Source organism: Filicampus tigris, chromosome 13 (assembly GCF_054856515.1).
Source record: "Filicampus tigris isolate MCC_2025a chromosome 13, RoL_Ftig_1.0, whole genome shotgun sequence".
NCBI lineage: Eukaryota > Metazoa > Chordata > Actinopteri > Syngnathiformes > Syngnathidae > Filicampus > Filicampus tigris.
Window position 1 is genome coordinate 2,663,665 of NC_141229.1, and position 13,294 is coordinate 2,676,958.

General features: G+C 39.6%; 1 protein-coding gene across 2 annotated transcripts in view; it reads right to left on the bottom strand.

Moving 5' to 3' along the window:
- Positions 1 to 13,294, bottom strand: part of slc25a21 (solute carrier family 25 member 21) — an 87,176-nt gene that overhangs the window by 26,124 nt on the left and 47,758 nt on the right. For both annotated transcript variants that reach the window (XM_086049660.1, XM_086049661.1), the window contains one exon: positions 5,407 to 5,455. In XM_086049660.1, the coding sequence (XP_085905786.1) occupies positions 5,407 to 5,455 (49 nt within the window). The remainder of the gene's footprint in view (positions 1 to 5,406; positions 5,456 to 13,294) is intronic.

The following is a 13,294-nucleotide window of genomic DNA, read 5'->3' on the forward strand; positions in this document are numbered from 1 at the left end:
CCAAACGGAGGTCAGGTTGCCGTGGTTACCAATGGCCGCCGCTAAATGGGCTCATAGCAGCTTTTTCCAATCATCTCGGAAATATGTTACCGTGGCGCGGCTGGCTGGCGTTTTTCGGATTCTGTTGTCAGGGTCTCCAATCCACGGTGCTCGGACCCCCCGAGTCCAGTCCATGGACGAAGGCGCAACAGCCCCAATTGACCAAAACTCTTCGAAAGCCAGGACGGATGTGTCATTTCTGACTTCTTTAATTCTGAAACACTGAGCATCAAAAGGTCCTTTTCAATTTTTTTATTTTTTATTTTTTTTTTTTTTAGGGTCAAATGTATCACTTTTGGGAGGCCTTTGGTTTACGGCGAAGAACGAGGCCAGTGATGTTAAACCCATGTCAAAGAGGGATGAATAGAAGAACAAAATGGAAGAAAAGCCGGTGGATTTATGGCAGAAGCAGCACATGAACTCGCTAGTTGGTTAGCTAGCTAGCTAGCTAGCTAGCTAGCTCCTTTTTCTTGTAGCGTTTAACGGCGGTTTTACAAACTCAAGCAGTGAGCTAGCTTGCTAGCTAGCTACATAACATTATGTTGCCTACATGCTAGCGGTATTAAAAGTACTTGAACATTCCCTCAAGCTCTCCTTGCAGAAGCAAGAACCTCAACTGTCCTCTCCGCAGCATCCAAGGATGACAACATACACATTTTTTCTTCTTTTCAACAAAACATTGCTGCAATCAATCAAACTGGTGCTTCTTCCTCCATGATTGCTGTTGTTGCTACAATGAATTCATAAAATGATTTATTTTCTACAAATAATGTAGCATAGACATAACCATCTATGCCAGCAATGTAAAGTGACAAGCAGAACCAATGTGTTGTTGTTTGGTGGTGTGCCATGAGAGCTTTTATTATTATTATTATAGGTTGCAAAACACTGGCTTAAACGATTACTATCGGCAATAAACATTTTGGGAAGGGGTCCAAATACTTTTGGCCACGTGTGAAGGGACTCAGTAAAATGGGTTCACAGTACTAACTTTAGTCTTTGGTCATTTTACATTTGTACCCTTACTTGTTTATTTACAAATGATCCCCGTTAGCTTATGCTAATAATAGAATATAGTCAACAGTACAACTAATTCATTAGTGCAGCCTAGCATTAGCACAATCGTGCCGCGTTATCATCATTTCTATTCCTAAGGCTCCCGATGAAGAACCGCAGTCCAAACTTGCAGTTTTTAGGGAGAGCTGAAGGCGAGGAAGGCGGAAGTGGAACGGACGACGGCAAACTAGTCGGCAGCGCTCGCGTGGTGTGGGCGGCGCTCTGTGTAACCGGATCGCCACAAAAAAAGGGGGGGAGGGGGGGGGGGACTCGGGTAAAGCGGTCGCTCTCTAATGAGCGTGAGCCACCTGATCAGAGTCAGATGGCGGCGCCCCCAGCGCACGGCCCCCTGCGGAAAGTGCCGCCCGACACCCTTTGTTACCTCCAAGTGAGCTGAGACCAGCCCATGAACCATGTAACTAGGTGCTTTCCAGGTTAATGAAAAGCTGTAACTGGTCTCACTGTCTCTCGGGTTAACAGCCCCCCTCCCTCTTCTAAAAGCTCCCCCTTTTCATCCCACTGACCCCCCCCCCCCCCCGCCCCCCTTTAAGGGTACCCCAACATTTCTGCAGGGCCAGAGCCAATTAAGGGTTTAACTCGTGCGAAGTATGCTACATTGACATTTGAGGCTGATTATTATCCAGAATGGGCCTCAAAGAGAATGAATGAATGAAGTGAGAGCGCGCACAGCGTGTTGACAACTAAAAGAACATTTTCAATGGCGTCATTGATCCGCGTCAAGCGTAAACTAGAAAAGGAATAAAATCCGAAGTCGTTCAATCTCTAGTCTGAACAATGGAACAGACAAAGGTATACCTGTTGATTCTTTTTAAAAACTCACATCGAAAAGCAACGATTAATCAACAAACAATCGATTCTTAAAATTAATCGATTAATACTTCTATAATCGTTTAGAGACCTTGTTCAATTAAAAAGCATCCAAATCCTTGCAAGTTCAGCCTCTCAATAGTCAACATTCTGTGGTCCTTCATGAAAGCATTTGCAAACATCGGCTTTTATGCTGGAAAACAACGATCGACAATTTTGCCAATTTTCTGACAGGTTATCGACCAGTAAGTGAATCATAATCAGTTTCTGATTTTCTGCACTGATCACTTGAAATGATGTCCAGTCTCTGAATAAAGGCATGAAAATGAAAACTTTTTTTTTTTTAAACCCAATTCACCGACAAAATAATTGTCAGATTAACAGATTATTAAAAGAATCGATAGTTGCAGCCTTGGACACAAATGAACTGTGTGGATAATGTCATTCCACACCCTAGCTTGAACTATTAGCCCGAAATATGGCAAACTCGAATTCAGGCTTGTTTTTTAAGCACACGATTTGCCACCTGTTGAGTTTCTGCATTTCCATTTTTAAAATAATGATCATACTTCTCACGGCAATCGACCGCGCTATTATTTATGTTGCAAGTTGCGTGTCGCCGTCCGCGAAAAAAGAACAACGCTGGAACACGATGACTTGTTTGCCGGCCAAGTGTGTCTGTCATCCTGCAGGGTGAATCAGTATTTGTTTAAGGATGCGAGCTGCCAAAGTGCCTCGTTGTTGTTATTTTTTTGTTCATTTGTTATTCACAGCAGCAGATTTTGGCAGGCGTCGCTACAATCTGCAATGTGCAAAGACTGACAAACATTCATTTAAAATCACCGATGTGTTGCAGTATAGTGTCAATGGCTGCCGAGGAAGGAGGACTTTTTTTCCGATTTTATGGGGGGTTCTATACCCGATACCTTGAAATACGGCCAGTAGCGGCTCGATACAGATAACAGACATCGGTACTTGCCTAGCCCTAAAAAATAGTCACGCTATCGATATATTATCAATTTTACATGAATAAAGTTGAAATATTAAAAGAAAAAAATGGTTGGAAATAATCGTAATATGACCAAAAAGTTATGTCGAAAAATTGATTAGCAATTTTGAGAATCAAATTGTATTTGGTCCCATTACAAATATTAGTTGAGATTACAAAATCTTAAGAGAATAGTCATCTCATTATGAACTACGAATTACAAAAGGTGAATTTTGATCCAAGTCGTAATATAACGAGGAAAAATGTTACAAACAAAATGAACGACCTCTACGTATTTCTAAAACTAATAATACTACACGACAGTATAAAAGTAATAGTCATCTTATTATCAAAATAAAGTGGCAACATTGCGAGGGAGAAGTGGAAAGATTATGAGAAATGAATGAATAAAATCGTTAAAGGACACGAGAATAAAGTTGAACAAAAAAAAAATTATAACCACAAAATATTGTCCAAGAAGTCACAACAATTACAAGAATATAGTAAAACCGATCAAACGGGAGCTCCTAGGTGAGAACATAATTTGTCACGTTTGCCCTGGCGAGGGAGGGGGGGAACCCCCCCCACACCCCACCCCCTCCCAAAATCCTTTGATTTTGTGTTTTTGGAGGGGTTTAAATTCACTCCAGTTGGGGATCAATTTGGCCCACTGGACATTAAAGCGGGAGCCGGGGGAGCCTAATAGGAGCCGGCCGACGGCGGCGGCGAGGAGGAGGAGGAGGTGGCGACTCGGCGCTTTTTCAAGGGGCCTGCTAATGGACTTCAGCCTCCTCGCGTCCCAATTAGCTACTACCGAGACTTTTGTGTCTCCTGTGTGTGCGTGCGTGCGTCGCACACACGTGCGTGTAGATGTGCACTGTTATAAAGAAGCTAACTTTTGGGGGGGGCTGGAAAAACTCAACTTAAATTGTGATTCAACAAGAAAAAAAGAAAAAAGTCGAAATGGTAAAGATTTAAAAATCTATTAGAGAATAACGTTTTCCAGAAAAGGTTACACTACAACACAATTAGCTTTGTCATGATCAAAATTAAGTTGTCCTGTGATCATAATAATAAAGTGATACCAGATAAAAAAGTTGGAATATTACAAAATCAAAAATTGATTTAGCACTACGATTAAACCCAAAAAAAAAAAGGAGACCAAAGTTACATTTTTTGATAAGATAATCAAAATATTGTTGAAAGAATTTTCACGTTATGAGATTAAAGGTTATATATTACAAGAATGATGATGATTTGTTTTCATAAGTCAGAACTTGAGAAAATGTTTTACAGATGAAAATTTGCACAGTTTCAAAACAAAGTTTGCCTTTTTATCAAAATAACATTACAAGAAAAGACGTCCATTTTTTTTTTACATAAAAAAGGTCCAAATATTTAATGGAATTGTATGTTACGAAAATACAGCTTTACTATTACGACAATCACGGCTTTTTTCACAAAAGTCATGAGAAAAGCCAAAAAAACAAACTAAAAAAAAAAAAAAAAAGAAATCTAAAAAGTTTTGAAAAGTTGAAAGATGCGAGAAAAAATTTGCACGAGAAAGTTTGACTTTTTTTCAAGTCGGAAAATTCAAGATTCAAATTCATTCATTTGTCAGGTCATGACAAAAAAGGCGTCATATTACGAGAATGAAGTCATTTTCATTTTACAAAAGCTAAAGCTAAGCTAGTGTTTACCAGATAAAATTGTAACTAAAAAAATGAATATACTTGTCAAACTGATGCATTATTAGTATTATTAAAATAGTCCTAACATTGTTAAAACAACTATTATGAGAAATTGAAATTTTTGACTTTTTGGGGGAATTTTTTTCCTTGAATTTTTTTTTGTTGAATTTGACAAAAATCAAGTCAACATATTTTGGGAATAAAATTGTATTTTACTTTCCCGAGCGTTGTGTGTGTGTACGTGGAACTCAAGCAGGGGACGCGGACTAAAAGCGTGGTGACAAACAGATAAAGCCGTTGCACTTTTGGCTCCCTCGACCTGGCACGAGGACGAATGGAACTTGAACCCCAATGCCACCCCCCCCATGCCACCCCATTACACTTACCTGTAATAAAGCCTCGTACCTTCCCACCGGGTCACCATAAATCACGAGCCTCCCTTCAAAGGATCAAGTATCGGCCGTTAGCTTTTATTCGTGCGGTGGCGCTGCCTTTAAAGTGCAAGCGTCTTCGCTTATATTTTTCTCCCCCCCCCCCCCTTTTTTTTTAAAGGCGCGCCGAGCAATTTATCCACGAGAGAAAGTGCGGCTGTAAATGACAGAAAGCGGCGCTAGGATTTACTGAGTGGCAGTGAAGGGGGCAGGGGGCCTAAGATGTGAAGCCAGAGGTCTAAGCGAGGCCTATGAAAGACTATAAAGCTTTAGTAGTGGCCCACGACCTGTTTATGACACCGGGGTGTGAGGCTGGCCTCCGCGCACTTTGGCTGACAAAAAAATAAATTAATAAAAAATAATGACCGCTTACCTCGTCTTCACTACGTCCAGGGGATGCATCAAGCAGATCTCCACCAGACCTGAAACGACATTTAGGCGGTTTAAAATTTAATGAGAATTTTGCGGGATTTTCCACAAAAAGATTTCTTTTTTTTAATTTTTTTTTGGTAGGAAATTGACATTGATGCAAGTTTTCATAAACACTCAAGAAGCTACAGCTCATGCTGCACCTTCAGTTACACTGATAGTTTTGTGGGATCTCTCAAAAAAAAAAAAAAAATTTTACCTTTTTTTTCATCGAAAAAGTTTTCAGGAAAGTAAATATTTTTTCTTTGCATAAATCACTCATGAAGCTACTCCTTGTGTGTGGGGGATTTTGTACAAAAAATTTGGGTTTTTTTGTAGGAAATTGACATTGAAGCAAGTTTTCAGGACAATTCAACATGATTTGTTCCTCATAAATCACTCAAGAAGCACCTTGACAAAGTGGAATTTTGCACCAAATTTCAGTTGTTTTTTTCTGTGGAAAACTGATATTGAAGCAAGTTTTCAGGCGATTCATCAATTAAACAAAGAGGACGTTATTCAGGTTTCACTACTAAGTTGATATTGAAGTGAGTGTTCAGGACAGCCAACAATTTCTGCTCCCACAAAATTAACACCTCAAGAAGCTCCACCCCGTGCTGTACCTTGATCAGTCACACCGATAAATTTGTGGGATTTTGCACAAAAAAGTTTCTTTTTGGGTAAAAATTGAAAAAAGCAAAAACAAACGCCCAACCCCCCAAAAGTTGTTGGGGGGAGAAAATTGACATTGAAGCAAGTTTTCATGACGAAGATCATTGATCACTCAATAAGATACACAGAGATTTTTGCACAAAAAGTATTTCGTTTTTTTTGTAGAAAATTTAAATGGATGTTTTCAGGACAATTCAACCTTTTTTTTTACCCCCACATCATTAATAACCACTCAAGAAGCTACACCTCGTGCTATAACAGAATAAGTTCCACCCCAAATTTTGTGGGTCTTTGTATAAAAAGTCGTTCAGTTTTCTAGTAGAAAATTGACATAAAAGTGAGTGTTCAGGACAGTCAACAATTTTTACTCCCGACGTAATCATTAAAAGCTTCACCTCAAGCTGCAACCCGATCAGTTACACCGAGAATTTGGTGGGATTTTGCACAAAACGTTCCATTCAAAAATCGATTTTTTTGTTTTGTTTTTGTTGCTGCTCTCCGTTCCAAAAGGCCACCGAAGGTAAGCCGAAGCCGTTGGTTGTTTTAAACTCTTTCAACTTTCCACACAAGCTTATCTTGCTCATCATTGTTGGGGCTGTTTAGAATGCCAACCGTCACTGTTGCTGTTTGGAGGCTTTTGTCATCTTTGCAAGGAGCATACGACTCCATTGGACTTGCTTCCAAAAAAATGTGTGAGTCACCAGCTGTGTCGTGCATGCAAATATGGAACATTCAGTCAAAACGACAGCTGGAGATTTATAGAAGCAGCGCGGTCGTCACACGCATATACAAATGAGCAGAAAACAACTTGTAAAGTCTTAAGTCATGAACCAGAGTAAAGATTTTCTTTATTAGAAAAATGTCAGTGGGGCAACAATAAAGTCGTAAAGTTTGTAATGCTTCAAAATAAAATTGAAACATAAGAGGGAAGTCATATGAAGAAAACAAAACATACCACCAGTATTCATGGTCAGAAAAAACATTTTATGTGAATAAAAATAAGTAATCTTATGTTTTGTTTTAAATTTACAATTCCCCACCTCAAAAAAAATCTTTATTTTTGACATTTTATTAAAAATGTATATTCAAATTGAGCTGGATGAATCAAATTATATGATGACTTATTACCAGTTTTTCTTGAAAACATACCAGCAATAAAAATTCAAAAATAAATAGTTGCATTTTTGAAAAAGAAAAAAAAAAGTTTAAAATTTAAAAAACATTTAGTTTCTTTTTTTTTTAAGTCAGCATTCAGAGAGTAAATTTGTTATGGACCAAAAAAAAAAAAAAAAAAACATCGGAAAGAGAATTACGTTTAAAAAAATATATATATAAAATAAAAATGTTTTATTACCAACATTAAGTCACAATATTGCAAGGGAAAAAAATAGGAACACAAAGAGTAAAGTTGCACCCTTGAAAGATTAAAGTTGGACTTCTTAATTTAAAAAGTTGTAAAACCTCGAGAATAGCCGTTTTTGAGGTTGAAAAAAAGGTAAGCGAGATTTTTTTTTAAAGTACTAATGCATTAGTAGAGATGCAACATTGTACGGGAAAAGTTGTTTCTTTTCTAGATAACTGATGTAAAATCACGCAAATTAAGTAGCTTAAGGAAAAAGTGACTCAAGTTTTCTCAAAACAGGCCTAACGTTTTTCCTTATAAAGGCCAATATTTAGACAATGAAATTGCCTTATACAAGAAAAAAAGTCTGAATATTAAAAGAAAAACGGCTTACCGAAAATAGTCAAAATTCAAAGGTGAAAAGCACTAGACCGCATAAAGTAAAAAAGCCGGAAACGTACGGCAAAAATCTGAAGTGACCTTGAAATGGCACGTAGCACGCGCAGGTGTTTCCACGTAGGCGAGACGCTATTTGGACGCGCTACAACTTACTGTCAACAGTCGAGCTTTTTCGGTGACGTTAGCTCACTGTTGCTCAGGTATCCGACAGCCGCAAAGAGCTCGATTATTTTTCGGCGTTGAGTTGCTTTTAGCCGTGCGCTGTTTATTTGAATGAGAAAGCCACTGTTTTTCCAGGCGGCAAATAAGCGAGAGCGCAAAGCAAACAAGGTAGCGCTGAAGCTTGCTGTCCAAACAACGCAGAGACAACCGCAGAGAAGGGCGTTGTCCTCCATGACGGACTGTCCAAAGACGCGCTCGCTCACCTTGCCAAGAAAGTCAGTGTTACAAGTAAAAATTTATTCAGGACGTTGCGTGAATACAGATGTTATATTACCAGGATAAAATTGTACCTTCGTAACATCACCAGAAATAAGTTGCAATGTTATGAGAAAAAAAACAAAAAAAAAACGACCACGGTGTATGAAAAATAAGCAAAATTTCATGACAAAAAAAGCAAAATTCTTAGTTTTTTTTTTTTTTTTTTTAATAAAAGTAATTTTACCAGGAAAAAATAAAAACAAAAACGTAATGTTAAGACGAAAAAAATAAGGACAATTGTATGAGAAAAAAAAATGGTGATTTCTCGAGACTCAAAAGGCATTTTAGAGGGAATCATTTGTATTTTTTTGCTTTGGGAAAGATTTTTTGCGAAAAAAAAATGTTGATTTTTGCGAAGAAATACATTTCAAGAGAAAAAAAAATCATTATCATCATTAAAATCAACATGATTGCCCAAGTCTTTTTTTAACTTACTGTTGCAATATAAATAAAAACAACAACAACCAAGTACTTGCAAAAAAACAAAAAAATTTGTTTTCTCCGTTTTGCCTTTGTAGATTCTCCCTAGTCATGGCAATCTGTAAAGTTGAAGCGAGGCTACAGCTGTAGCGATATAGCTGTAAAGTTGCTAGAAATGTGCAAATATTATGCGAAAAGGGTAGCATGAACAACATCCACTCAAAGAGAAAAAGTCGTAAAGTTACGAAAACAGTGAGAATTTGAACGAGCGAATGTCAAAACGTTAGATCTTGTAAAGTTCCCACTGTTGTTGTAAAAGTGACACTTCTTGTCGGGGTAACCTTACGCTGAGCCGCCACCTGCGTCTCGTCAAGGCGACGTAGTGAGTGATAGAGCGGCAGGGGGAATTCCGCCATTTGGAGCGTCTTTTGTTTGCCCAGCACAATAGCAGTGACAGGGCTTGTCATCCAGCGTCTTGCAAACGCACACACGCTGAGACAAAAGGTGCTAATAGCTCACGGTGTCTGGGCCACGGACATTAGTACACACTTGAGGCCATAATGCTTTACAGCTCCGTAGCAACGGACATGATTCAGCAGGGTTGAAGATGGAACATAGAGGCTCATCTACTTGAAGGTAGTTTTTTGGGGGCCAGGAATTTCTAAATACCTTATTCGTATTTGGATTCTCAAAATAAAGACAGATTGACATCAATTTCTTTAGCCTCATATGATGATTCAAAATCATTTGAAACTTAATGTTACCAAATCGATGCAAACTATTAAAAAGTGCTTCCTAAAAAGTGTCTTTTCTTGTTTTTCAAAAACATTCAAATATGCTAACTAAGCAGACTATGCTATTAGGCTAACAATTTTTGTATGTGTTTTTGGACATTGGAAATGACAATAGTACAACACTGATGACTACATACACATTCGGGAGGGTTTGTCATAAAACACAGTAGCTTATAATTTAATGGTATACAGTATGTAGTTTACTTTTATTACAGGATACATACAGCACTAGCTAGCTAGCCTAAGACTACACCAGGACTAGCTTTGGTTTTATAAAACACTATTATTACAGGATACATACAGCACTAGCTAGCTAGCCTAAGGCTACACCAGGACTAGCTTTGGTTTTATAAAACACTATTAACGCATATATCGCGACTGGTTGAAAAATCTTAAATATATGGATATGTCTATCATAAAAGGACGCCGAAGTCGGCCATTTTGTCTTGAAGCAGCCATTTTGATGAACTCTGATGAGGGAATTAAGCCCAAATGAGCCCCAAATGGAAGCGCTTTTCCTCTACTGATGGGCAGCAACTGCACAGCTTGTGTGCGTCAAATTCATTGTCAAAAATCATTGCTCAATTATTTTTGGAGCATCATCACACTACAAGACATTTCTTGGGGTATCTCATCTTACACAGAAGATGGCTTCGTCGGTGTGTGTGTGTGTGTGTGTTTGTGGAAGGGTAGCCACTAGTAACTTCGCCGGTAGTCTTGCCACTTAGCCGGGGAAACTGATAAGTCGCCTTCCAGAGAAGAGCTCATACATCACTACAGATGATTATCTGGGCCGGTTGTTGACTTGGGAATGCGCGCACACACACAAATACACGTACACAGTTTGCTCCCACGCAAAAAAAAAAAAAAAAAAAAAGTGAAAACAAAACAGTGCGCACACTCAATCGAGGGAGCGTTTGCACAACGTTCGCAGGTGTCATCCATCATTTTACTCGCATACACACACACACACGAACACACTAAATGACTGTAATTCCCAGCAGGTCAACGAGCAGTACAAGAAGCAAATATTAGTGGACCAGACAATTCGCACGCTTACTTGGCTCGACAGTGAACCCTCGCTATGGGACAAGGCCTGAACGATTTTGAAAAATAACCCAATCGCGATTTTTTTTCCCTCCCTTCATATTGCAATTGAGATTTAATATGTTTTTTTTTTTTTTTTCAAGGTCCTCTTCCCATGTATGCTCTTAAACAAAGAAGCAAGAAATTAATCTGATCGAATATTAATAAACAATGTCGGATTTATTACATAAATGTTTAGGTTTTATAGGTTTAGCTTAAACTAAAATACAAAGAATTGAAAGAGTTTGTATGCTTCAATTAGATTTAGTTAACTCACTAATCACTTTGACTTGCAATCTTAAGTGTTCACTACAGCAATTTTGCAAAATTCGAACAAACCAGAGTGGCATAAACCAGTAACTCATAAATCGGTTTACAATGAAATGATATGGACACTAAAATGTGGACGACACTTCTGACCGAACGCATTGAAGCAGTTTTTTTTTTTTTTCCCCCAAATTTGCAACCTATGCGATATGAAAATTGCTTTCTACGACATTGCAATGTCAGTTTGAATTCGATGAATTGCTCAGCCCTAATAAGTTTTTTTCCCCCCCGTCTTGAAGGGACGCGCAGGTGCGATCTCGCGCCTTCCATTATTAATACGTCTCGAAGCGCAGCTGAGCCTGGAATGCCGAACATAGATCCGCAGAAGCTCGTCGCTCACCCGACAATTTGTCATCTGCGGCAGCGCGATATCCATCAGCAGACGCGCTTGGGTGTTCAGCTCCAACGTCGAGAGAAATACCGAGACGAGTGGCCTCGGAAAGGTTGGTCTCATTTCTCCCCATGGTGGAATCATGTGATGTCAATTTCTTATTAAATCATAAATCTACAGGTCATTTGTACACATGTAAAAGGTTTGATTGTAAAATTATAAAAACATGTTAAGTGTATAATTTGAGAAATGACACCAAACTTTAAACAGTTAGTGTGCTGTATTTCCAATGATACATATTTGAGTACAACTATGTGCTATATCACTGAGTCAAAGAAAAAGTAGGAAAGTAGTAATTAGTATTTAGGTAGCGAAGCAACGATATAATACACTGCAGAGTCCCTGAACCTCCGGAGCGTTCCAAAAAAAATGTTAGCCATTTATTTTCATTTTTAAGGTTAATGTAATGTTTTAACTGAGCACAGTAATAGTATACATGTCATAAAACTAGGTCGCGGGTATTGGAACTTTAATATCTACTGTAGTATTTCACCTTCAAATTAAATCACCTCTAAGAATTACTTAACTCCTTTTTCTACATGAGCAAAATAATTGTCAAATTGCTCCTCAACCTCCGGTACCAAAATGTCTTACAAAGTTTATTTATGCCATCAAATTTGGAATCGGAATTTCCAACACTGCAACATTTGCAACTTTTCGGTTTGAAAAATCCATTATTTGGCTGCAGATTTCACATTCAGTTTCAAATTCAATGTTCAGCTATAAAACCTCCAGGCCTGCAGGCCAAAGCATTCGAGGCAGAAACATCCAATCCCTTGGTTGGCTGAGGTTGGATGACTGCTCTGCTCTATCGATTGCTTTGGCCTGGCGTCTCCTAGTGACTTGGAAGACGAAAATTTGCCGCTCAACGTTGAATTTGCAGCTGAATACATTGAATCTTTGACGTTGAACGTTGAATTTGAAGATGAGGTGTGCACGGAATTTGTTGACGGTAGTAAAACTCTGTGATGGCGCCGACTCTTCCATACGGCACGAGAATTAGTGAGGGTATTGAACAATCGTGGTGCCCTTGGTCCCTAAACCCGCGAAAAGCCAGGGGTGAATGTACAGTATTCCCAAAAGCGCTGGTGGAACTCCAAATTGTACTTTTCCACCGCCCAAGATAAATTGAGTCGTCTTCATCGGGTGGGTGTTTGTCTCTGCTGTTTTGATTTATCGTTACGCGTCACGGTCCATTTGTGCCCGCCGGCTACGTGCTGAGACAGCTTGGGTATGTCCCCCCCCCCCCCCCCCCCGTCTGTCAAACTGCAGATGAACCCTGATTACTGACAAAAAGGTGTGTGTGTGTGTGTGTGTGTGCGCAGGCGCAAAGTAGGCATGTGCGAGGCGCTCCCGACCGACCGGGTCTGCCTGACACGCTAACGACACTCCCAACGACAGATTGACGGGCAGCCTGTACCTCCCTCCATTACTGTCACTGTTTTCTTAACACCTGTGGTCACATTTTTTGACACGGCATGCAAATGACTGCGAGGTGGCGGCGGCGGCGGCGGCGGCGCGCTTGCGGAAGTGGTGACGGAGGCGGGAGGCCGAGGGGACAAAATGGATGCAAAGCACGGCGCAACTGGTGTTTGGGAGGAAGTGCGGCGTGTCGCCTCGGCCCCATTCTTTCAACAGAACGGAGTTGTAAACAAATTGATTCCAACCCCTGAGGGACACCTGCCATGGCGACTCGGGCCTCGTACGCGCAAGGATTTTTCAAATCGGAAGGTTGCTTCGTCTGTGACAGACTGCACACAGAAAGATAAAAAAAAAATGATAATAAGGCAACAGTTTTGGTTGTATTATGTGTGGTGTGTTTTCCGATTACACCGGGGAACAATTTTTGTTGAGGTAGGTCTGACAGCTGTTTTTTTAACACATTTTTGGGTGCTGAATCCAAAACGGGTCTCGGTTTTTCTCCATCGTGTCAAGTTTTTGA